This window comes from Manacus candei, unplaced genomic scaffold (assembly GCF_025592945.1).
Source record: "Manacus candei isolate 608988 ecotype Guabito, Panama unplaced genomic scaffold, ASM2559294v1 h1tg000002l, whole genome shotgun sequence".
In the NCBI taxonomy this organism is placed as follows: Eukaryota; Metazoa; Chordata; class Aves; order Passeriformes; family Pipridae; genus Manacus; species Manacus candei.
In genome coordinates, this window is record NW_026138050.1 from 15,027,729 (window position 1) to 15,051,583 (window position 23,855).

General features: G+C 56.7%; 3 protein-coding genes across 6 annotated transcripts in view; all 3 read left to right on the top strand.

The window, feature by feature from the left end:
- XPO6 (exportin 6) overlaps positions 1–10,312 on the top strand; it is a 54,531-nt gene extending 44,219 nt beyond the window's left edge. For both annotated transcript variants that reach the window (XM_051780288.1, XM_051780297.1), the window contains exons 16-24: positions 280–426; positions 1,830–2,019; positions 2,637–2,792; positions 4,007–4,121; positions 4,610–4,781; positions 5,152–5,313; positions 6,725–6,823; positions 8,067–8,297; positions 9,600–10,312. In XM_051780288.1, the coding sequence (XP_051636248.1) occupies positions 280–426; positions 1,830–2,019; positions 2,637–2,792; positions 4,007–4,121; positions 4,610–4,781; positions 5,152–5,313; positions 6,725–6,823; positions 8,067–8,297; positions 9,600–9,701 (1,374 nt within the window). In that variant the 3' untranslated portion in view covers positions 9,702–10,312. The remainder of the gene's footprint in view (positions 1–279; positions 427–1,829; positions 2,020–2,636; positions 2,793–4,006; positions 4,122–4,609; positions 4,782–5,151; positions 5,314–6,724; positions 6,824–8,066; positions 8,298–9,599) is intronic.
- A 2,051-nt stretch (positions 10,313–12,363) lies between these two features.
- On the top strand, positions 12,364–14,767 carry LOC127468554 (nucleoside diphosphate kinase, mitochondrial-like). 2 transcript variants are annotated; one of them, XM_051781843.1, is made up of 5 exons: positions 12,364–12,476; positions 14,032–14,162; positions 14,263–14,364; positions 14,435–14,535; positions 14,622–14,767. In XM_051781843.1, the coding sequence occupies exons 1-5, from the start codon at positions 12,389–12,391 to the stop codon at positions 14,722–14,724; spliced, it is 525 nt and encodes a 174-aa protein (XP_051637803.1). In that variant the 5' UTR covers positions 12,364–12,388; the 3' UTR covers positions 14,725–14,767. The 2 variants fall into 2 exon arrangements, with proteins under 2 accessions (XP_051637803.1, XP_051637793.1); XM_051781833.1 differs by having other exon boundaries at positions 14,604–14,758.
- Positions 14,768–16,034: 1,267 nt separating this feature from the next.
- Positions 16,035–22,452, top strand: DECR2 (2,4-dienoyl-CoA reductase 2). Of its 2 annotated transcripts, none has more exons than XM_051781530.1 (9): positions 16,035–16,196; positions 16,276–16,344; positions 16,679–16,730; positions 17,894–18,029; positions 18,350–18,474; positions 18,988–19,081; positions 19,380–19,484; positions 20,491–20,708; positions 21,570–22,452. In XM_051781530.1, exons 1-8 carry the CDS (start codon positions 16,099–16,101, stop codon positions 20,706–20,708), a joined length of 897 nt encoding a protein of 298 aa, XP_051637490.1. In that variant the 5' UTR covers positions 16,035–16,098; the 3' UTR covers positions 21,570–22,452. The 2 variants fall into 2 exon arrangements, with proteins under 2 accessions (XP_051637490.1, XP_051637485.1); XM_051781525.1 differs by having other exon boundaries at positions 20,491–20,679.
- The last annotated feature ends 1,403 nt before the right edge of the window (positions 22,453–23,855 follow it).

Genomic DNA, 23,855 nt, shown 5'->3' on the forward strand with positions numbered 1-23,855 from the left:
GTGCCACATCCATATGCTGTTAAATTCCTCCAGGGTTGGGAACTCCAGCACTGCCCTGGGCAGCCTGTTCAAATGCCTGACCACCCTTTCCATGATGAAGTTTTCCCAGTATCCAACCGAAAGCTCCCCTGGCACAACTTGAGGCTGTTTCCTTTCACTCTGTCCCTCGTTCCCTGGGAGCAGAGCCCGACCCCCACCTGGCTCCCCCCTCCTGATCCTGGCAGCCCTGGTCCTGTGTGCCATTGGTTCTGGGTGGCCTGAGCACCCTGTCTCTCTCAGGTGCAGGAGAAGCTGCTGCTCTCTGCGTGTCACCTGCTCGTCTCTTTGGCCACCACGGTGCGCCCGGTGTTCCTCATCAGCATCCCAGCGGTGCAGAAGGTGTTCAACAGGATCACAGACACTTCTGCCCAACGCCTCCCAGACAAGGTGGGTTGTCTCAGGCACGTCTCAGTGTACACCAGGTGTCCTTGGGAGGCTGTGCCTCAGCTCTTACTGTAGCAAGATATAACCTCAAAAAGTACAGAGGGGCAGCAATTCTCTCTGTATTGTGGATATCCGGTGATGCTGCTTGTAATTAATGATCTATTTCAAGCAACAGCATAAGGAAAAAATGCAATTGCACCTCTTAGATCTGATTCCTTTCTCACTTGCTGACACAGTCCCTGATTCTGCATCATTTTTACAGTACAGGCACATTGATTCTGACCTACAGGAAGAGTTTTCTGTGAAACATAGGTTAGCACTCCACCTGCCTCACTCCAAGTTACTCAAAGTACTACAGTTACTCCAAGTACTATAAATGGAATATAAGAATATATAGTACTAAAAAGCCACAGTGGAGGCTGGGATATGGTTGTATTGTGTGCTAGCAAGGAAGCATAAAGTACTGTACAAGTGAAGAAGCTCAGTGTGTAAACCAGACAAGAAGAAACGAAAGTAGAATCATCTTTGTTTTTATAAACAACAGAGACTTACTGTATCAGAGAAGGTCTGGCAGAGCTGGGAGCTGGTTCCAGGCCTTAAATACTGGAGCTTTGCTTCTTCCTTACCTTGCAGAGCTGTTAGTTTTCACTTGGGCTCACCTGCTCTGAACTCTTTCCTCAAACAGTGAGCACTGCTGATGTGTCAAACAGCTGTAAAATGTCACTTCACTCTGGGGTTGTGCTCTAACAAAAGTTAAATTGCAGACACAGTAAAAGTCTTTGCTTAATGTTGCCCAGAGAAGCTGTGGCTGCCCCATCCCTGGAAGTGTTCAAGGCCAGGTTGGACGGGGCTTGGAGCAACCTGGGCTAGTGGAAGGTGTCCCTGCCCATGGCAGGGGGTGGAATGAGATCAGAGAATCACAGAACATCCTGAGCTGGAAGGGACCCATAAGGATCATCGAGTCCAACTCCTGGCCCTGCACAGGACAGCCCAGCAGTCCCACCCTGTCCCACCCGTTGTCCAAACCCTCCTGGAGCTCTGGCAGCCTTGGTGCTGTGCCCACTGCCCTGGGGAGCCTGGGCAGTGCCCAACCACCCTGTGGGGGAAGAACCTTTTCCTGAGATCCAACCTGACCCTGCCCTGACACAGCTCCAGCCATTCCCTGGCTGCTGTCCCTGGTCCCCCCAGAGCAGAGCTCAGTCCCTGCCCCTCCTCTGCCCCTGCCCAGGAAGTTGGAACTGCAGTGAGGTCTCCCCTCAGTCTCCTCTTCTCCAGCTGAACACTCCAAGTGCCCTCAGTGTCCTCACACAGCTTCAAACCAAGGCCCTTCCCCATCTTCTTAAATGAGCTTTAATGTCCCTCCCAGCCCAAACCAGCGTGTGATCCCGATCTCTGGTCCCTCCCAGGCCCAGGTGTTGGTGTGCAGAGCCCTGTCCAACGTGCTGCTGCTGCCCTGGCCCAACCTGCCCGAGGGGGAGCAGCAGTGGGCCGTGCGCTCCACCAACCACGCCAGCCTCGTCTCGGCCCTCACCAGGGAGTACCGGCAGCTCAAGGCCACGGCCATCCTGCCCCAGAGGAAAGTGCAGCTGGAGGACAGTGAGTACCACGTGTCCTGGCAGCTGCAGTGTGAGCAGCACAATAAGCTCCTCAATAAGCTCATTTTCCAATAATTACTGCCGAGAAACTTTCTAGCCTGTGGGGAGGGTAGGAAAGGAGCAACTGGTGTTTCCTTCCTATTTTTGGAGGTTTTCCTGCTGTGTGAAGGGCCCGGGTTGCTTGTAAACTCTTCCATCAAAGTACTGTCTTCCCAGGGAAGGTGGAATCAAATTGGGGATAAAACTTTAAATAGCAGGGATTGCATTAGGAATACTGAACAGCCTAATGCTGGGAGGTTGTAGTAGTAGAAAGATTGGCCGGAAACAGCATTAACGAAGATCATGGTTATAAAAACTGAAGAGGGCAAATAAGAATTTCTTCAGGACTTGGGAAGTAATGTAGAGGGTTTGTATATGTAGGAGGAGAGCTCTGAACTGATGGGGTGCAGAGAAACTTCTGTCTATGTTTTGGGTCTGGTTTGGGGCATATCTTTTGGGGTTTTTTTAATTGAGGGTCACTTAAAAATTAGTTAGAAATACGCAGTGTCACATGTGTGAACCTCTTACCCCTGAGTAGTTTTGGCACATACAAGAAGTATCAATTCTCTCGTTTTGCAGCCAAAGTGATCATCCATCAGACACTCAGCGTTCTGGAAGATATTGTAGAAAGTATCTCCGGAGAGTCCACCAAGTCCCGCCAGATCTGTTATCAGTCGCTGCAAGAATCCGTGCAGGTCTCACTAGCCCTCTTCCCAGCTTTCATTCATCAGTCAGGTATAACCACAGGCCAGGTTTCATGCTGTGAGTAGCTCTCTGACCCCCTGATCACACCCAGAGCAGCAGCTCAGAGTCGTGGTGTTTTTGTGAAGTGTGTGGACTTGCTGTGCCTGGGTGTGCTGTGAGGCTGTGCTGGGTGGACTGGGCCAAACCACAAAAGGGAAGGGAGATCTCTGCCAGCAGGAAAGATGGTCACACAATTCCAGAAGATGGAGATGATCATGAGCACAAAAATAAGCTTTAAAATACTCTGGCTGTGTTTGCCATTTACGTTCTCTCCAGAAGCTTGAAGACAAAGAGGAATAGATCTCGTCAGATTAGGTCAAATGATGTGGGGTTTGGGGATTTTTTTTCCCTGAGATGGAACCAGGACTGTCACTTCTTCTGGCCAGCAATTTACCATTTTGTATCACATCACGGTGCTTGTCTCATGACAAGCAAGGTGTTCCAGGAAAACTTTTGGAGTTGGGTGGGATTTTCTCAGTGAAGCAGCTGTGGAGGAGGAAAGGAAGTGCAGAGAGGATCCAAGGCAACCAAGCTGATGCTGTGACTCCAGTGACCTGTTGCCTTCAGAACAGGCTGGCAGCCTCATCAGTGGCTGTTTATTGGCTGTCAGAGGCTGTATGATGAATGAGGAGCTGAGCAGCTCCAGCTTGCCATGGTTATTCCATCTTTCTTGGGACTGGTGAGGGGTCAGCTGGGTGCTGATCAGCTCACTGCATAACCACGTGCTCAAAGATGACTTCTGAAGCTGAACAGCCTTTTCAGTTCCTGCCAAAAAAAGAAGCTGGGTTCTGTCTCCTCCACCCCAAGCTGTGTGGATGTTTTGGATTTCCTGGTGTTTCCTGTTAACCCTGTAAAACCAGTAAGCAACCAGAGATGGGCCCATGAGCTCTCTCCAAGCAGTCTGTGTAGGCAGAGCACACTAAGGGCCTTGCTGGCAGTGTTGGGTTTGTTCTGAGGTGTTTGGTGCTGCCTGTACTTGTCATCCCTGGCAGGTTTTGGAAGTGGATGAACAATTTTTAAGCCCTGTAGTGCTGTGGGTGTCAGTTCCTAAGACAACCCTGGTGGTAAATTCCCGAGTAAATGAGGTTCCCTGAACAGGAGGAGCAAACTTAAGACATACATAAAAGACTTAAACATAAAAGACTTATTGATGCACTCAAATGTTCCCTTAACATGCACTTTTTGCTTTCCTGTTCTTATCTTAGATGTGACAGATGAGATGCTGAGCTTCTTCCTTACCCTTTTCCAAGGCCTGAGGGTGCAGATGGGAGTGCCTTTCACCGAGCAGATCATACAGACCTTCCTGAACATGTTCACCAGGTATTGTCCAACACTGGTCACTTCTTTCTTACCCCTCAGGTTGATTTATCTTCATAAGCTGCTCACACAGAGTCCTTGTCCCTAAAGAGTGTGCTGTTTCCAACCTTTGTGTCCGGACTTTTGTCATGTCTCAGGACTAAATCTGAGGAGAACATTTCCAAGTTGTAAGTGACCCAGCATATGCACATCAATCAATTGCCATTGTGCAATTCCAGCTCTTCCGTGGACTTTCTGGCAGTGTGGGATGTTGAACTGGACTGTCACGTTCCCTGTTAGCTCCTGCCCAAGATCTGAGGGTGCCCCATCACTTGAGCATTTTTCGGGGTGTGGAGTCGGTCAGTCCTCAGTCACAACCTATCTCCCTTCTGTGGCTTAATATACTTGGCCTGTATTAATTGAGCAGATTTAGAGGCATTACGTGTTTTCCAGTAAATCAGGTGAGCACACAGATCTCTGGGAAGGCTCCTAACGACTGTTTGTTGTCCCAGGGAGCAGCTGGCAGAGAGCATCCTCCACGAGGGCAGCACCGGCTGCCGGGTGGTGGAGAAGTTCCTGAAGATACTGCAAGTGGTGGTGCAAGAGCCAGGCCAAGTGTTCAAGCCTTTCCTGCCCAGCGTCATCTCACTGTGCATGGAGCAGGTGTATCCCATCATTGCAGAGGTAGGGCTGCCCTCACAGGAGAGGGAAGGGGGAGTGGGAAGGGAAGGCATTGCTGAGGACTGGCAGCAATGAAGCTTTGGCTTTCCAAGAGCTGTAAATGTCAGTGCCTGTGGAGGAAAACTGGGTGAGAAGTCAGTGAGAACTGGAAGCTGTGTGGGTGGAGGATTTTGTTAGGACTTGTCAAGAAAGGCTAAAATTATAGAGGTGGTAAAACTCAAAACTCAGCATGATCCTACAGCTGCTGAATTTGGTGCTTCCTTTGGCTGCCAAGCACAGCCCTGGATGTGGGTCCTTTGGCAGTGGGATCCGGGGGATGAGTGGGATTCCAGCACAGGAGCCTGCTTTGAACTGTGTTCCCCTCTCCTCCCAGCGCTCATCCCCTGATGTGAAGGCAGAGCTGTTTGAGCTGCTTTTCCGGGTCCTGCACCACAACTGGCGGTACTTCTTCAAATCCAGTGTGCTGGCCAGTGTCCAGAGGGGAGTGGCAGAGGAGCAGATGGAGAACGAAGCCCAGTTCAGTGCCATCATGCAGGTAACTCACCTCTCCCCACCAGAACCCTTCCTGCAGTGGAGCACACAGCACTTGTGGCAGTGCATTAAACGTGGAATCACAGAATCCTTTAGGATGGAAAAGCCCTCTGAGATCGAGTCCAACCATTCCCCTAGCACTGCCCAGGCCACCACTAACCCACGTCCCCAGGTGCCACATCCACATGGCTTTTAAACCCCTCCAGGGATGGGGACTCCACCTCTGCCCTGGGCAGCTGTGCCAGGGCTGGACAGCCCTTTTTCCAAAGAAATTTTCCCAATACCCAATTTAAACCTCCCCTGGCACAACTTGAGGCTGTTTCCTCTCCTCCTGTGCCTTGTTCCCTGGGAGCAGAGCCCGACCCCCACCTGGCTCCCCCCTCCTGCCAGGGAGTTGCAGAGAGTGGGAAGGGTTTTTCACCTGTAGTTGTGTAACTCTTCCAAACTCACCTGGATGTCTCATTTTGGGAGATACTTGTATAATAGTCTCAGTATTAACTTCAGGCTGGTTGACAATACTGAACTACTTGTTTTATTACTTGGCTCTTGTTGGTTTGATATGAAACTTATTTAATGTTCTGTAAGTGTTCTCCACACAGTCAGTGGTTTGTGTGAAGGATATTAATACTTTGTGTGCTGGTTTCCACACATGTTCTGAGGGCAGAACTGGCTCATTCTTAAAGGGAACTTGGGCCATTTTTATTCATTTGACAATAAATGGCTGGTTTGGGGGAATAAACTCTTCTTTTGTGATACCTTGAAGAGGAATTATTAAAATTCTGCTGCCTGTCTCTGTACAGAGCTGACTTCATCTGCTTACATCACCTGTACAGTGTTTTGGAGGTGTTTAGGGTGTAAAAGATGTTTTATTTCACACTGTGCAGCCCTGCCAGGTTAGTTCAGGGTCCAGCAAATTTTGTTCCTGGGTTCTTTACTGCTTCAGTCATGCCCAATTCAGCCTCCCAGGTCCCACCTCTGAATTCTTTCTAGTGCAGGGCAGTGACATCTGCCAGTCACCTTGGTCATATGACTGGGATTGAGGACCCAACCTGTGCATGTGTCCTGGTTTATTCACTTTTGGTAGCATCCCTGAGAAACAACCCCATGCTTCAGGAGCAGCCTGCCTGCTGAGGGAGCTGGGCTCAGCATCCCTGTGCCTCTCAGTGCCAGCTTGGCCTGCCTGTTCCCCATGGACTCAGCTTAGCAGCTGCTCTGCAGGGATGTTCCCACTAAAATTCCCATTGATCTGGCAGTGGCACAGTTGACTTGAACAACTGCCTGTGTTGTTATTTTGCTGCACTGAGGCTCCCAGGGGTTTGTTCTGGTGTCAGGGTGAAAATGATGTTGTTCTGCATGGCATGTCTGATGTTTGCTGTAATACCAATCCCTTTCCTTCAACTCTGCTTTGTTCCCAGGCCTTTGGCCAGTCCTTCCTGCAGCCTGACATTCACCTGTTCAAGCAAAACCTCTTCTACTTGGAGACTCTGAACACGAAGCAGAAGCTGTACCATAAGGTGGGTCCTACCTGACTTCTGTGCATGGAAATAGGTGGGGCTTGTTTTAAACCACTCAGAAACTGCAGGTCAGGATTTGATGGCTTTTATGCCACGGGTGCTTGCCATGCTGTGGATGGTGGGAGTGGTGGTACCACCTCCCTGATCCTGTGCAGGGGGCACGGGAGGGATCCCAGCTCTTGTCATAGTAAAGCCTTGATGTGTGTCCTCCTGTGACAGTGAGAGAGAGCAGAGAACACACAGTGACAGTCTGGGAAAGTAGGAATTGGGATCACCAGTGGGATAGGGGACAAGTCCCTCCAACTATCCCCTCTGGGGCAGGGTATCCAGTACTCACAGGCACAGGTGGGTGTCTCCATCACTGCCAGGCAGGATGAGCCTCCAGCCCCTCTAAGCTGTTAGCTGCTGTCATGAGGGATTACAGGAGGAATCCAGGGAATCTGGTTAGCCTGTGAAAGCAGAGCTTTCAGTGTCCATCTGTGGTCACAGCTGAAGGACAACCCTTCATGTTCACAGGTGCCTGGTGCAGAATTCCAGGCAGCTGGCCAATTCCCTGGCTCTGGGGAGGAATACAGCTGGCTGGAGGTGGAATGGGACTTGATGCTGGTGGCTTTAGCAATACTTAAAACTTGGGTCAGAGCATAAAATCCCAAAGTGGTTTGGGTTGGAAGAGACCTTAAAGCTTATCCAGTCCCACCCCCTGCCATGGGCAGGGACACCTTCTACTAGCTCAGTTTGCTCCAAACCCCGTCCAACCTGGCCTTGGACACTTCCAGGGATGGGGCAGCCACAGCTTCTCTGGGCAACCTGTGCCAAGGCCTCACCACCCTTATCACAGGGAACGATTTCTTCCCAATATCCCATCTAACTCTGCCCTGTGTCAGTGGGAAGCCATTCCTGTCTCTCCTGTCCCTTGTCCTGTCCCTCCAGGCCCTTGTCCCAAGTCCCTCTCCAGCTCTCTTGAAGCCCCTTTAGGCCCTGGAAGGGACTTTCAAGTCCCAAAGCACGAGGTAAGTGTGGCCAAATTAATTTTTAACTTTAAATCTGATATTAATTTGCCTTATTTTAGCCATTTTTGATCTGGCTTGGCTTGGAAAATAACCTCAGTGCTCACAGGAGTTTGCAGAGCCCACGGGTGCAGTCACACCCGGTCTGTCCTTGCCGGATTTGTCCTTCTGGCTGCCCTGGTCCCTCCCGTGGGAGCAGTGAAGTCTCCTGACCACGTGCCTCTCTCCCTGTGCAGAAGATCTTCCGGACGACGATGCTGTTCCAGTTTGTGAACGTGCTGCTGCAGGTGCTGGTGCACAAGTCCCACGACCTGCTGCAGGAGGAGATCGGCATCGCCACCTACAACATGGCCTCGGTGGACTTCGACGGCTTCTACTCCGCCTTCCTGCCCGAGTTCCTGGCCAGCTGTGATGGGGTGGACTCCAACCAGAAGAACGTGCTGGGAAGGAATTTCAAAATGGACAGGGTAAGAAGGGGAACACTGATATTCCCAGGATGCACAGTTTTCCCCCCAAAACGCGCCGGTGGAACGTCTCCAGGCGGAGTTTTTCCAGGCAGTACCTTTTGTTCCAAACATTCCCACGCTCGGCAATCCCCAGCCAAGGATTTCTCACTGTAGGTAGCAGAACTGCCATGTGACATCTCTCAGACTGCTGGATGCTGTAGGAGTTAGGGAATATGTTTCCTGGAAGAAGTTTTAATAGGGGTAGACTGACATTTTCCAGAGTGGGACACTCGGATCCTTGCCAAAATCTTGCTCCAGCTGCTGGCCAGATGGATTACAGTAAGGACAACAGCTGAATAGCTGCAATGGCTCACAATCCTTGAAACCTCTTGTGTGTGAGAATCAAATGGGGGGTCTTTAACCTCCCTTGGGAATATCGTGGCAAACCAGCGGGTCGTGACTTCCATCTGCTGAGGCTTGTCCACAGAGTGATTCCTCTTCTGAGGGAGATAATGGGGATTTAAGACCAAGGGTGAGGGTAGGAAAGGAGCCTTGGGAGAATTACTGGCCTCTAGAAGGCAATTGCACTTCAGGGAAATCAGCCCTTGGTAAGGGAGTATGTGGCCCCCAGGAGCCTTGGCAGAAGGGCAGCAAGGAATTACTGCTAGAAGAGCTGGGAGTGTTCAGCCTGGAGAAGAGAAGGCTCCAGGGAGACCTTAGAGCCCCTTCCAGTGCCTAAAAGGGCTCCAAGAGAGCTGGAGAGGGACTTGGGACAAGGACCTGGAGAGACAGGCCAAGGGACAGTGGCTTCCCACTGCCAGAGGGCAGAGTTAGATGGGATATTGGGAAGGAATTCTTGGCTGTGAGAGTAGTGAGGCCCTGGCACAGGTTGCCCAGAGAAGCTGTGGCTGCCCCATCCCTGAAAGTGTCCAAGGCCAGGTTGGACAGGGCTTAGAGCAGCCTGGGCTAGTGGAAGGTGTCCCTGCCCATGACAGGGGGTGGAACTGGATGAGCTTTAAGGTCCTTCCAACCCAAACCAATCTGGGGTTCTGACCATACCTGTTGAGCCTGAGTGCATGCTCGTAAGCCAGTGCTGGGAACAAGGCCTGGATCCTGCAGTCAGCTCTGCATGGAGCAGCTCTGGAGCCATCTCTGCTCCCTGTCCATGGGATGCAGAAAGTGGAATTCCCTGGGCTCAGGCTGCATAGGAACAGATCAGTTCTCATGTGTGAACACACACCTGGGTGTTTGGCCCTCCCAGTCTCCTTCTGTTCTCCCTGTCACGTTACTCTGCTGTACCAGGTGCTGTTTGTTCTCTTCCAGGACCTGCCCTCGTTCACACAGAACGTGCACAGGCTGGTGAACGACCTGCGCTACTACAGACTCTGCAATGACAGTTTGCCCCCTGGAACTGTGAAGTTATAGTTGCTGCACTGGACTCCCACCACTGTAGGGAACGGATCCATGTTTCGGTTTGCCACCACCCCCTCTCCTCCCGGGATTTGTCAGTGCTGCAGGACATGGGGTCCTGCCCATGGCCACGCCCTGGATTCACACACCACGCTTCCTTTTAGTTCTCCTTTCCCAGCCCAAAGGCCCTCAGCTGGAGTCAGCAGGATGTGTCTTAACGCCCACCCGTGGGGCATCCCAACTGTTGGAAAACCCTCTCCCCGGGCTTTCCTTCTGCTCTAACGTAGCACTTTGTTGCGTCCGGAGATTTCTGTGGAGTTGTCTTGAGAGATCATGTCGGTATCAAACACGAGGCAGAAGCGCCAAAGACTAACTTCAGACATTCATACCTTCGTGTCATTCCACCTCCCTGCCCTGCCCAGCTTTCAGAGGAGGAGTCTCCTGATGTTGGGACTGGTTTGGCACTTCTGTCACTCCCTTTGTTTTTAAATTGCCTTGAAAACCTCCCCGATGTTTTCGGGGATTAGAGACTTTTTTTGGTTTTTTTAAACATTTTCTCATCATTCCATTGTGATACTAAAACGACATGCTTAATGGGAATAAAGTGCTTACTTTGTTGTTTTAAATACTTGGGACTGGTTAGTTTCCCTCTAGGCCATTCTGTTAATGCTTTGTGATGCAGGCAGTGATCCACAGCCTTTCCCAGGATCAGTAGTAAGGAGCAGCATCCTGTCCAGTCTCCCAGCAAGTCCAGCAGCTCCTGGAAGGTGCAGATTAATGATAGCTTCTTCCTCCTCTCTCCTTCATCACAGAATTTCAGAATGGTTTGAGTTAGAAGGGACCTTAAAAACAATCTCATTCCAAGCCCCTGTTCACACAGAGCCTGTGTTCCCTGGTGTTTTCTGCCACACTTTGGGCTGATCCATTCGTTCCCTCCAGCAGACTGTTGTCTGCATCAATCATGAAGTACCTGCAGGAAGAAATCTCCCCACATTGCCAGTGATCACAGGAACTCATAGCTGAAGGCCAGCAACTGGCCACTCAGTGATCCTGTAGTGGCATCTGAGCAATCCAGTGCCCAGACAGGCAGGACCAGATTTTGTGGAGCTTGTGGATCCCTGATCGTGCAGCTGGGAAGGTCTTCATTTTTAAATTTAATAGATGAAATTGGAGAGGGACTTTTCACAAAGGCCTGGAGTGACAAGGACAAGAGGGAATGGCCTGAAGCTAAAGGAGGGCAGGGTTAGATGGGATGTTGGGGAGAAATTCTTCCCTGGGAGGGTGGTGAGGCCCTGGCACAGGTTGCCCAGAGAAGCTGTGGCTGCCCCATCCCTGGAAGTGTCCAAGGCCAGGTTGGACGGGGCTTGGAGCAACCTGGGCTGGTGGAAGGTGTCCTTGCCCATGGCAGGGGGTGGAACAAGATGAGCTTTATGGTCCCTTCCAACCCAAACTGTTCCATGAGTCTGTGAAATCAGTCTTAATTCCCTGTAGTTAATGGGCAGCTGCAGCTGGGGCTGCGTGGTGGGAACAGCACCAGTTACTGGGAAGGGAGTGCAGCTGGAAGAAGTGGATCACATTTGGAGATGTGGATGTGAGATGACTGCCTCTGAAAAGCTGTGAGGTCCAGAGGGTGAGTTGGAGTGTAGCACCATTTACCCCATGGTTCCTCTAGTTAGTTTTGTGGAAAACACCTTTCCCTGTGCGTGTTTGCCCTTGGGAGATAATGGATGCTGTTTGGATGACCTGTGCAGAGCCCTCCATCCAGGCTCTGAACTGGGACCAGTTGGATGTTTGGGCTCCCTACCCTGCCATGGGCAGGTGAAGCAGAGTCCAGCTTGCCCAGGATGTGCCTCACCTGGTACAGTGAGGTGCAAGTGAGGACTGAGGTGTGGGTGGTGATCTGCTCCCAGCCTTCCCTGAGCTCCCTGCCAGCCACACCTGTCCCTGAGTGCTTGGAGGAACTCAGTGCCACTATCTCCACATGTCCCCTCCCAGGCTCTGACAGGGGCTTGGCCCCCCCCTTCCTTCAGCTTTAGGAAGCAGGCTTGAAGCAAACTTCCATGACCTTGTCAAGCTGCTCTCCCGTGAGGTGTCTCTGGAGTTTGGGGTGCAGGGGAAGCTCAATACAAAGCGATTTCCCAGTATGGGGGCTGAGATGGGGCTTGGAGAACTGAACAGAGGGGCTCCCATCTGGGCAGTGCCTCTGTCCCCCATGGCCTTAACACCCCTTTCCCAGCACCCACTCCATGTCCAGGGCAGCCCCTGTGTCCCACAGAGGGGGCACACTGGCCTGGGTGCTCCACACTGTGCCTCTTCCCCTGGGCTGGGGGATTCCTTGTGCCCCAGCTCAGGCTGGCGTGGGCTAACCAGGACTCTCCTTGCCTGGACACCGGGGGCGGCAGGTCTGGGGCTTGGCAGGGTCTGGGTCCTCCCGGCATGGATTTAGGCTCTGCTCCCACCAGGCTTGAGATTCCAAAGCGGGATGCTCCGGACCGGAGAGATTCCCCGGACCGGGATGCTCTGGACCGAGAGGATGCTCCGTGCCGGGATGCTCCGTGCCGGGATGCCCCTGTCCGGGATTTCCCGTGCAGGCGCGGAGGCCGCCCGGCCCCGGCGGCTGCTTTAAGGGGAGGGACGGAAGCCTGACCCGTCCCTGGGCTCGGCCGGGCCCCGCCGCGGCAGGTCCGACCGCCGGGCCCGCCATGGGCTCCCTGGGCCGCTGCCTGGCCCGGAGCCTCCCGCGGGGGCAGCCGGGCCTGAGGCCCCCCGGGCCCCGCTGCTACGGCTCCGGTGAGACACGGCCCCGTCCCTGTCCTGCCCCTGGGGTACCGTCCCTTGGGACCCGGTCCCTGTTCTTTTCCAGAGGACCCCATCCTCCCTTGCAGATCCTCCCCTGGCCCTGGGGACCCTGTCCCCATCCTCATTCTGTCCTGGGGATCCAGTCCCCGTCCCTGTCGTGCCCTGGAGACCTGGTCCCTGTCCTATTCTGGAGGACTCTGTCCCCATCCTCATCCTGCCCTGGGGATCCGGTTTCTGTTCCTGTCCTACCTCGGGGGACCCGGTCCCCATCCCTGCCCTGTCCCAATCCCTATATTCCCTTCAGCCCCTTCCCTATCCTGCCCCTGGGGACCCACTCCGGATCCCTGCCCTGCCCCTGGGGACCCTGTCCTGTCCCCATCCTGTTCCCAGTCTGTCCTGCCCCTCGGGGCTCCTGTCCCCTCCTGCCCCCGGTGGCCCATCCCTTCCCGGTGCTCCCGATCCCTCCATCCTGGCCGGGTCCCAGCCCGCGGGGTCCTTCACTCCTCTGTGGTGTGAGTCGGTGCCAGGGTCTCCTACCCCATCCCCGTGTGCCAGTGCAGGGCAGAGGCCAGAGCTGGCTGCTCCCTGAAGGTCCCGAGGAGTTCGATGTCCCCGGGGCTGTGATGGAGGGACCCCGGAGCTGTCCTGAGGGGACGGGGCAGGATCCCGGCAAAGCAGGATGTCCAGCAATGCCCAGAAAAGGGGGTGAATTTTCGGGGTGGTTTGTCTCACTCTGCCCCCGCCAGCACCGGGGCTACCCAGCCCTGCAGCCCAGGATGGGAACCCGAAGGCTGGGGCTGATGGTGAAATGCCCCGGCTTGGCGTCCTCTGTCCCTCTCCCTTCCTCTCCTTCCTGTCCCCTCTGTCCCTTCAGCAGACAGGATGCAAAGTCCCTTGGGGCACTTCTGTCCCCTCCTGCAGCGCAGCTGTGGCAGGGCCCGCGGTGCAGTCAGACCCTGCTGCCCGCAGTGCTGTGGGTAAGAGCGATGCCAGACCCCTCCAGCCCACCGTGCTCGGTTTTGCTCTCCACCAGTGGACGCCGTGACCAGGGACCCTCCGGGCAGGGGGAAGGACCCGGGGCCGGGCAGGAGGCAGGGTGGCACCCGCAGCCCCGGCCCGGGCACACGGCAGTGCGGAGCCATCAGCCAAAACCAGAGACAACACTGGGCCAAAGGGGGTTTCCTGGCTGGGGACACATCCCCAACACCCATCAGGGCTTTGTGGCAGGTCCCTTGGGTCTCTGCTGGGACCCCGCCGGCCTGAGAGGCACAGCTCGGCCAGAGGCCGCGCCCGCGATGGGATGGGGACGGGGATGGGGACACGGACGGGATGGGGACACGGACGGGGATGGGGACACGGACGGGGATGGGGATGGGGACACGGACGGGGATGGGGATGGGGACACGGACGGGGATGGGTTCCCTTCGGCAGCCGCCGGGACCCAGCACAACCCGTGGTGCCGCGGGGGCGTTTTGGGGTCCTGCCGTGCACAGCCTGTGCCCGCCCCGTGTCCCGCGGAGGTAACGCTGCCCCTCGGCCCGCGCAGCCCCCCCGGAGCTGCGGGAGAAGACGCTGGTCCTGGCCAAGCCGGACGCGGTGCAGCGGCGGCTCGTGGGGAACATCATCCAGCGCTTCGAGCGCCGCGGCTTCAGGCTGGTGGCCATGAAGCTGCTCCAGGTACCCGTTCCCGCAGGGAATGCCGCTCCACGGCCGGCCGGGGAGTGCCGGGAGGGGGTGCCGGGGGGGTGTCCCCACTGTCACCCCCCGCTCCCGTCAGGTGGACCAGGGGCTCGTGGACAGGCACTACCAGGAGCTGCGGCACAAGCCCTTCTACCCTGCACTCGTCACCTACATGACCTCGGGGCCGGTGGTGGCCATGGTGAGGGGCCAGGCCGGGGGGCTCGGGGGTCCCGGGGGGCACGGAGGGCTCAGCTGTCCCTGTCCCGCAGGTGTGGGAGGGCTACAACGTGGTCAGGTCCACGCGGGCCATGGTTGGAGACACCGACTCCGTGGGGACCATCCGGGGGGACCTCAGTGTGCACATCAGCAGGTAGGGCAGGGAGGATGGTGGTGGGACTCCATGGCCGTGGCACTGTCCCCACCCCTGTCCCCTCACAGGAACGTCGTCCATGCCAGTGACTCCGTGGAGACGGCCCAGAGGGAGATCGGCTTCTGGTTCCAGCGGGACGAGCTGGTGGACTGGGAGAGCAGAGACAGGGACCACACCTATGGGCCCTAGGGATGGACCCCCGTGCGTGGACACCCCCAATAAACCCCCGTGCCTCCAGCCCTGGCTCCAGTCTCATCCCTCAGATGTCATCAGCAAGTGCTGGGGGGCTCTGAGGGGTACTGAGGTGGTACTGGGAAGCTCTGGGAAGTGCTGGGATGTCACTGTGAGGTGCTGGACTGTCCCTGGGGGGGCACTGGGGTAGCACTGGGAAGCACTGGGATATCCCTGTAGAGGCACTGGGATGTCCCCAGGAGGAGTGGGGTGATACTGGGAAACTCTGTGAGGCACCACGGTGTCTTCAGAGGGCACAGGGCTGGTACTGGGAAGTTCTGGGAGCCACTGGGATGTCACTGGGAGACTGGGGCGATTCTGGGAAGCTCTGGGATACACTGAGGTAACACCAGAGGGCACTGGGGTGTTACAGAAAAACTCTGGGAGGCACCGGGCTGTTCCCGTTGGGCACTGGGGCGTTACTGGGAGGCTCTGGGCGGCACTGGTGGGCTGCAGTAGCCTCTGTAGGTCGCTGGAAGAGACTGGGACAGGGGGGCTGGGCTGTCGAGGGACACCGGGACACCACTGGGTGGCACTGGGAAACACTGGGATACCACTGTGATGTACTAGAACACCACTGGGACACCACTGGGATGTACTGAGACACCACTGGGAAACACTGGGACACCACTGAGATGTACTGGGAAGCAACTGGGAGCACTGGAACACCACTGGGGTGTACTGAGACACCACTGGGAGCACTGGGACAGCACTGGGACAACACTGGGACACCACTGGGTTGTACTGGGAAGCACTGGGAGCACTGGGACACCACTGGGAAGCACTAGGACAACACTGGGATGCACCACTGGGAAGCACTAGGACAACACTGGGACGCACCACTGGGGTGTACTGGGAATCACTGGGAGCACTGGGACACCACTGGGACACTGCTGGGATGCACTGGGACACCACTGGGACACCACTGGGATGTACTGGGAAGCACTGGGACACCACCGGAACACCACTGGGATGCATTTGGAAGCACTGGGAGCACTGGGACACCGCTGGGATGCACTGGGAGACCGCTGGAAGCACCGGGACACCGCTGGGAATCCCCGGGAGCACCGGGACACCGCTGGGAGCACTGGGACACCGCTGGGACACCGCTGGGATGCACCGGGACACCGCCGGGAATGGCCGGGAATGGCCGGGAATGGCCGGGAATGGCCGGGAATGGCCGGGAATCGCCAGGAGCTCCGCTCCGCCCGCGGTGCTGCAGCTCCCGTCGTGGCCGCTGGGGGGCGCTGTGCCCGCCCCTGGCTCACGCCGTTGCCAAGGCGACGCGGCGGCCGCCGCGCAGGCGCAGTGCGCGGTGCCGCCGCCCCCGCCATGGCCGAGGCCGCCATGGCCGCGCAGGCCCCTCCGGACGAGGAGGCGGACGAGTGTCTGCGGGAGTACCGGCACCTGCTCAGCCCCGACCTGCTCGCGTGAGTCCCGGGGGCCGCGGGGGTCCCACCGCGCCGCATCCCCCGGGGCCCGGCTCTCACCGTCCCTCTGTTCCCGCAGGGGTCAGGTCGCCTTCATCACCGGCGGCGGCTCCGGCATCGGCTTCCGCATCGCCGAGATCTTCATGAGGTCCGGACACCCCTCCCTCCCTCCTTCTTTCTCTCCTTCCCCTCTCCCCTTCCCCTTTCCCTTCTCTTCCCCAGCTGCGGTGACGGGCCCTGGAAGCCCCGGGGTGTGAAGCCGAGGGCAGCAGAGCCCCGAGCAGAGCTTTGGGCAGGAGCGGGACTGGCTCCGGGGCTGCGGCTGTGGGAGCAGGACCGGCCCCGTCCCAGCCCGGGGCAGAGCTCTGGTTCTCTCTGCGGGCTCGGGGCCGCAGCGGCTCCTCCAGGGCCTGCCCACACTGCCGAGGTGCCGGTGAGGAGCCGGCGCTGCCCGGCCCCTCTGACCAGCCCGTTCCCTGCAGGCACGGCTGCCGGACCGTCATTGCCAGCCGGAACCTGGAGCGGGTGTCCGAGGTGAGTCTGGGAATCTTTCCGCCCTCCCTGGCTGCAGCTGGGAGCCCTGGGAATAGTGCAGCAGGAGAGAGGACTTGCCGGTGCTGCCCTGTCTCCCAGCTCTGAGCACTCCAGCACCAGCAGCTGGTGGTGCTGGGCAGGGTGCCTGCAGGTTTAGGGGGGCTGCACCTCCTGGCACAGCTCAGTTAACCTGGAACCTGCTCTAGGGGGGATCTTCCACACATCACGTTGGCTTTTTCTGGGTGAGAGAGGGAGAAACAAGATGAGGTAGAGGTTTGTCAGCAGAAACGTGGCAGAACCCAAGGGCAGACTTAAACCTCAGCTTGGAGTAGTTCCAGATGCCCTTGTGCAAGGGTTGTGTTGGTTGAGGTGGGTACACTGAGCCCCAAAAGCTCTGTTATCCTGTGTTTTGGGGCAGAGGGGAAGGTGCAGGTGTGCTGTAACTTCATGTTCCCTTATATGCTAGAAAAAGCTGCAAAGCTCAGCAGGTTTTAGTCCTCTGGGTCACAGGCTGGGGCTCCTGGTGCTCAGTGCACCAGAGTGTTGTTGGGGCTCAAAGCCTCTCACAGAAGGGGCCCAAGGAGTCCAAGCAGGGAGGTGGAGTGTCACTGGATGTTGTGCTTAATTTGCTAGGGAAAATCACTTTCTTAATGAGTCTCAGGGGTGGCTTGTGGCAGACCCTGAGCTGCAGAGCTGGCCCCTTTCACAGCTGACACCTGCCTGCTCTGCCTTTGCCCTTTTGCCCACTAACTGTTTGGACCTAAAGGTTAATGATGTCTGTACTCATGCCAGAAATGCCTCGTTGGGGTCCAACCTTTGTACTTGCCCTGCAGAGATGTTTCCTGGGGTGTGCTGTGTCCATGGCAGGCCACAAAGATAACTGAGCTTAGCAAGTTGTAGCCTCAGGGCCAGGCCAGCATCCAGTTTGGTTGGGACATGATGTGCAGGAGTTTTCCCTGTCTACCCCAGGGCTCCCAGGCTGCTGCCAGGCAGGAGCTGGCCATGTTCAGACAGGTCTCTCCCCTGGCCACGCTGTTTGCTGTGTGCTCACAGGGATGTGGCTCCTCCCTGACTTCGTGCTCAGCTGATACAAGGTCTAGGTCCAACTCCTGCTGAAGAAGAAAGTCCCAGAAAGCTTCTGAAGTCTCTTTTTATTCTTGCAGGCCTCCAAAAAGCTGGTGGCAGCCACAGGGCAGCAGTGCCTGCCTCTGTCCCTAGATGTGAGGCAGCCCCAGACCATCGTGGCAGCGGTGGATGAGGCGCTGAAGGAGTTCAAGAGGATCGACATCCTCATTAACGGTGAGGATGGAGTGGGCAGGGGGAGGATTTGGGACAGGCTTGCTGTTGGCCAGGGCATGTTCCTGCATGGGCCTCCCTGGGAGCATGGAGGTTCATGGTGCATGGCCATCCCTGTTTGCCTGGACTGGACCCTCCCTGCCTCTGCCCTCGGGCTGGCCGTGCTGCTGGGCACCTGGAGCCACCAGCGTGTCCCCATATCAGGGCTGTCTCCACGTGCTCGCCAGTCTACCCAGACTGTATCCCTCGCCCTGCCTGTCAGAGAATTGCCCTGAACCTGTGGGATCTCTCCTGGTCTTGTTCTGACTGTTCCTGTTGTTCAGGTGCTGCAGGAAATTTCCTGTGCCCAGCCAGTGCCCTGTCCTTCAACGCCTTCAAGACAGTGATAGACATCGACACCATCGGCACCTTCAACACCTCCAAAGTCCTCTTTGAGAAATATTTCTGGGTGAGTGGCACCAGAGCCAGAGGACTCGGAGGAGAGGCTCTGGTAGGTGGGGGGTAGTGTCAAACCATGCTGTGCTCCTGAGGAATTCGGGGAAGTGTGGAGGGCACAAGGGAGCGCAGCAACCGTGTACTCAGGGCCGTGCTGCTGGGCCTCTGCCACCCACCCTGTGCAGATCCATTCCATTCCCTTCCAGGGATCCCAGCCCTGACCTGGGAATCCTGCTTGTCCTTGGGCTTTGGGCTGTTCCATACTCTACCACCTGAAGAACCTGTGATCTGCTGCTCCTTCTCCAGCTCTTTTGCTTTTTCTTGTCCTTTCCTTGTTCCCTGCATGTCCCACCTTCCTGGCAGGGCTCCTCTGACTGCCCCAGCTCTGAGGTTGGGTGGACAGAGCTGCCCCAGTGATGGTTTGGCAGTGCCCGTGGGTGACTGTCCCTCCTAGCCCAGCTCTGCTGTCCTCCCTATGTGACCCTTTGTGCTGTTTCCTAACTCCACATCTCCTTTCCTTCCCCAGGACCACGGCGGGGTCATCGTTAACATCACAGCGACCCTGAGCTACCGAGGGCAGGCCCTCCAGGTGCATGCTGGAGCTGCCAAGGCTGCTATAGGTACTTCAGTGCTCCCTGCTGGGGCTTTGAGTTGTGTGGGGCCAGTAAAAAAGACAGTTCTTCCCAAATGTTGGGATGGGAAGATGTCCTGGGGAGGGGCAAGCATGAATGGGTGTGGTTACTGCATGCCTGGGTTTGGGATGAGGCTCTTCCCTCTCTCCCAGGGTCCTTTGTTCTCAGCCAGAGTCCTTTGTTCTCAACCAGAGTCTTCTTTTTGCCTGCCCTCCACCCCCCAGTAAAAGAGTTACTGGAATGGCTCTGCTGCCCATGTCTCATTCCTGTTGTAATCCCTCCCCAGATGCCATGACCCGTCACCTGGCTGTGGAGTGGGGACCCAACAACATCCGTGTGAACAGCTTGGCCCCAGGACCCATCACGGGCACCGAGGGCTTCCGGCGACTGGGTGAGGCAACCTGGGCTCCCATCCCTGCCTGGCATCTCCCTGGGAGGGGACCAGGGGGACCCCCAGTGCCAGTGTTGCTGCTGGGCAAGGCTGTCCTGTGGGCTGGCACGTCCCTGTGGGGGAACAGCCCTTTCCACAACCCTGGTACCTCCCAGGGCACTGTTTTTTCCCTTGAGTGGCATCTTTTTGTGCTCTCTGATGCCATGATGGAACGTGCTCCCCCAAAACTCAGCCTTGCCTGATGGTTTGGCGCTTGTAGTCCATCAGGGGAGTGCTGGTGCAGCAGCCCTGGAGGCTGAGAAAAACATGGAACTGTTGGAGTGAGTCCAGAGAAGGCCATGAAGATTCTGTAAGGGCTGGAGCCCCTCTGCTCTGGAGCCAGGCTTGGAGAGCTAGGGGGGTTCACCTGGAGAAGAGAAGGCTCCAGGGAGACCTGAGAGCCCCTTCCAGGGCCTAAAGGGGCTCCAGGAGAGCTGGAGAGGGACTTGGGACAAGGGATGGAGGGACAGGCCAAGGGGGAATGGCTTCCCACTGCCAGAGGGCAGGGTTAGATGGGATATTGGGAAGAAATTTCTGTCTGTGAGGGTGGTGAGGCCCTGGCACAGGTTGCCCAGAGAAGCTGTGGCTGCCCCATCCCTGAAAGTGTCCAAGGCCAGGTTGGACAGGGCTTGGAGCAACCTGGGCTAGTGGAAGGTGTCCCTGCCCAGGGCAGGGGGTTGGAATAGGGTGAGCTTTAAGGTCCCTTCCAACCCAAACCATTCCATGATTCTAAAGCTCTCTGAGGTCCTATGTTGAGCTTGCTGTGTCAGTACAAACCCCACTGCTGGGCCTGAGCTCCCCTCCTTTAGCTCTCCCCAGGTTTGTGTCCCCAGGGTTGTCCCAGGATCCGATTGCAGTTCCCTGGAGCACTGAACAAGCCCCACAGGCAGTGCTGCAGTACCTGGCAGGCTGTGGTGATGGGCAGGTGCTCCCACGATCCAAGCTGACTATTTTCTGTCGCTTTTAGGTGGGAAATTTGCTGAGAAATCGAGCCTGTTTGACACGATCCCCCTGCAGCGCGCGGGGAACAAGACGGAGATTGCCCACAGCAGCCTGTACCTGGCGAGCCCCCTCTCCTCCTACGTGACAGGAACCACCCTGGTCGTGGATGGTGGGAGCTGGCTCACCTCTGCCAACAGCTTCTCTGCCTTGCTGGGTATTGCCTCATCCTCTGCTAAACTCTAGGTGACGTGCATTTCCCCCCGGGGGGTCGGAGCAGGGCTCCTCAGGGAAACACTTTCCCTGTGGAACAGAGCACAAGTCTGATGTGGAGCAGCTGAGGGAGCTTGGGGGTTTAGCCTGGAGCAAAGGAGGCTCAGGGGGGATCTTCTTGCTCTCTACAACTCCCTGACAGGAGGGTGGAGCCAGGGATGGGTCAGGCTCTGCTCCCAGGGAACAAGGGACAGGACAAGGGGAAACAGCCCAAAGTTACACCAAGGGAGGTTTATATTGAATATTGGGAAAATTTCTTCACTGACAGGGTGGTCAGGCACTGGCACAGCTGCCCAGGGCAGTGGCGGAGTCCCCATCCCTGGAGGGATTTAATAGCCATGTGGATGTGGCACCTGGGGACAGGGGTTAGTGGTGGCCTGGGCAGTGCTGGGGGAATGGTTGGACCTGATGATCACAGAGGGCTTTTCCAACCTAAACAGTTCCACGGTTCTCTATGTGCATGGCTGCCATGGCAGTGGGTATGGTGACCTCATGGACACTCATAGAGATGACCTGGGCAGGGCAGGAGAACTTGCTAGGTTTGTCCTTTGAGCCTGCATTGTTACATGGTGTTTCTTGTCATTCCCACTGGATGCTTGTCCAGACACCTCTGAGTGTCCCCCAAAGCAACATGATGTCCCTTTGCTGTGCCCCAGCAGCAGGATTGGGCACAGAGGGTCCCAACAGCCTCTTCCTTGTATGTGTTCCCCCCAGGCTGTCAGGGAAAGGGGTCTCCTTCCTTCCCATCTCCCCTGCCTGTGTCCCACCCAGTAGCCTCCATGAGCCGGGCCTGGCGAGGCAGGACTGTGTCCCCACCTCCACATTCTCTTGCAGATTTCTGGTCTGCAGGAGCAAACCAACCCCAGTGATGGACAGCGTGGGACTGACCGATGGACAGACGTGACCGAAGCTGCCCTGGGACCCCTCGGGGTGACACCTGTCCCAGAGCAGGTGCCCATGGCCATGGCCTCTGATTGGTAACTGGGGGTGGTGGTGACACTGCCAGCCCTGTGTCTGCCTGGGGGACAGAGCTCAGGAGTTACTGGGTGGGGAGCAGTCCCACACCCATCCTGTGCCTTGACTGTCTTCTGAGCTGCTGTGGCTGAGGGTGCAGGGACAGCACAAGGGGTGAGGCTGGGATGGTCACTGTCCCTTTGTGTTCCTCTGAGCTGCTCTCCTGGCCTTTCCCAAGTCCCAGGCAGTGCTGCCCCGGGATATCCATCCTCTTCTGCCCCCATCTCAGCCTGAGAACTGCCCAGGACCCCCAGCAGCAGCTCCTTTGAGGGAGGGGGAGTAGCTCAGCTCACCTGGGGTCAGAATCACCCAGTGTGGTGGGGCCAGCTCTACCTTTGCAGCAGGATCCAGCAGCTCTCAGAGGGGAAACAAGGACCAACCGGCCCCTGGCAGGGGGAAGTGGCCTCATCCCCTCTGGGAGTCCAGAGTGGGCATCCTGAAGGCTGCCATGGATGCAGCCAAGGTGCCCCTCTCCCAGGAGCAGAGCTGGTGTGAAGGCAGATCCTCCCCAAAGGACTGGGGTGCCAGCACCCTGGGGGCACACACTGCTCCCATGCAGCCTCCTGCTGCTGAAGGCAGCTTTTAGCCTCACTCTGAATTCCATGAAGCTTGTTTTCCCACCTAATTGTGTTTCCTACTTGATTGTAAACTTGCCAGGTTTTGCTCCTTCCTTCAGGTCACGAATAAAGAATTTGCACCCTGAGCAGTGACGCTTCTCTCTGAGCAGGAGCAGCTTCAGCACCCACACCCTGCCCTGGCGACTGGTCCTGGTGTTGGGTCCCGAGGGAGGGGGGAAAACCGCTGCTCCCATTGCCTTGTGTGGCCCCAGTCCTCAATGCTGTGGTGTTCCAGTGCTCCAGACCAGTGGGACGGGGGGACCTGCCCCCTCCTGAGCCCCAGCCTGCTCTGGGAAGGTGGTTCCAGCAGCCAGAGGTGACAGGGAGGTGCTGAGGTGTTCGGTGAGAGACTGACCCCTTCAGAGGGATGGGGATGCAGGGCTTAGGATGGGATCTGGGGGTTGTCCTTTGCCCAGGTCTCCTGGGATTTGCCTCCCACCAGAATATCCCTCTTCCTAGATAACAGGACATGTATTTTCTCCTGGGGAAGGTACCTGTGTGGGATGTGTTGGTCCTCGCTGAGCTGCATCCCCGTTCTGGGAGTGTCTGTGTGTTTTACTGTCATATTTAACCACAGCCAAGTGACTTGGGCACTGTCAGGGCTGTCCTGGCTCTGTGGCCACCAAAGGAAGAGGGAACCAAGCCCCTGGCCACGTGCCTCCAGCACCAGGGGAAGGACAGAGCTTCGAGCCCAGCCTTGGGCCACGTCCTGGAGCTGCAGGAACACATCGAGGGGTGCAGAGCTGCTGCTCACAGCGTCAGGCTGGGCCCTCCAGCCTTGTGCAGGCTGGATCCCTGGGTGCTTGAGCTGTCTGGAAACTCAGAGTTGTAATGCCCAGGGGATTTTGCAGGGAGTGGTTTAGGCAGGTGTCTTCCAGGGAGAGCAGCTGTGCACTCCCCCCTGTGGGACTGACAAAGGAGCCCCCTCCTGCCTTCCTCACTTTTGGAAATGGCTACAATGAGGAAAAGGATTTGAAGTGGAGGTTTCCATCCTTCCCAGCCCTGGACTGATTGGACAGGGGTGATATCCTCTCCAGAGATGCTGCTGAACTCCAGCTCTTGGGGTCAAGCTGTGAAGCTTTGGGAAAGCCATGCTGGGGGACACATTGTGGCCCAACCAGGCTCAGCCCGAGCGGTCCCACACATCCATGGCCTGGGCAGGGTCACTGTGGCCAGGGATTCTCTTGCTCATCAGGTTTGCTGCTAATTATACCCAGGGGCTGTAATTCCACCTAGTCAGCCAGTTCACGAGTGTGTCAGTGGGGTCATCCCAGTGCTCCAGCAGAAATGGCCAGTTGGCTGAGCCCACAGGCTGTGAGCCCTGAACTTGGGCATTAATCCATGCGGTGGTCCCAGCTCTGTGTCCCAGTGCACAGTGCCCCTCACCAGATGGGGCTGGGAGTCCTGGTGCACGGTTCATCCCCCCAGAGGGGTTTGGGGTCCCAGAGCATGATGCCTTCCCTGGAGGGGTTTGGGCATCCTGATTTAT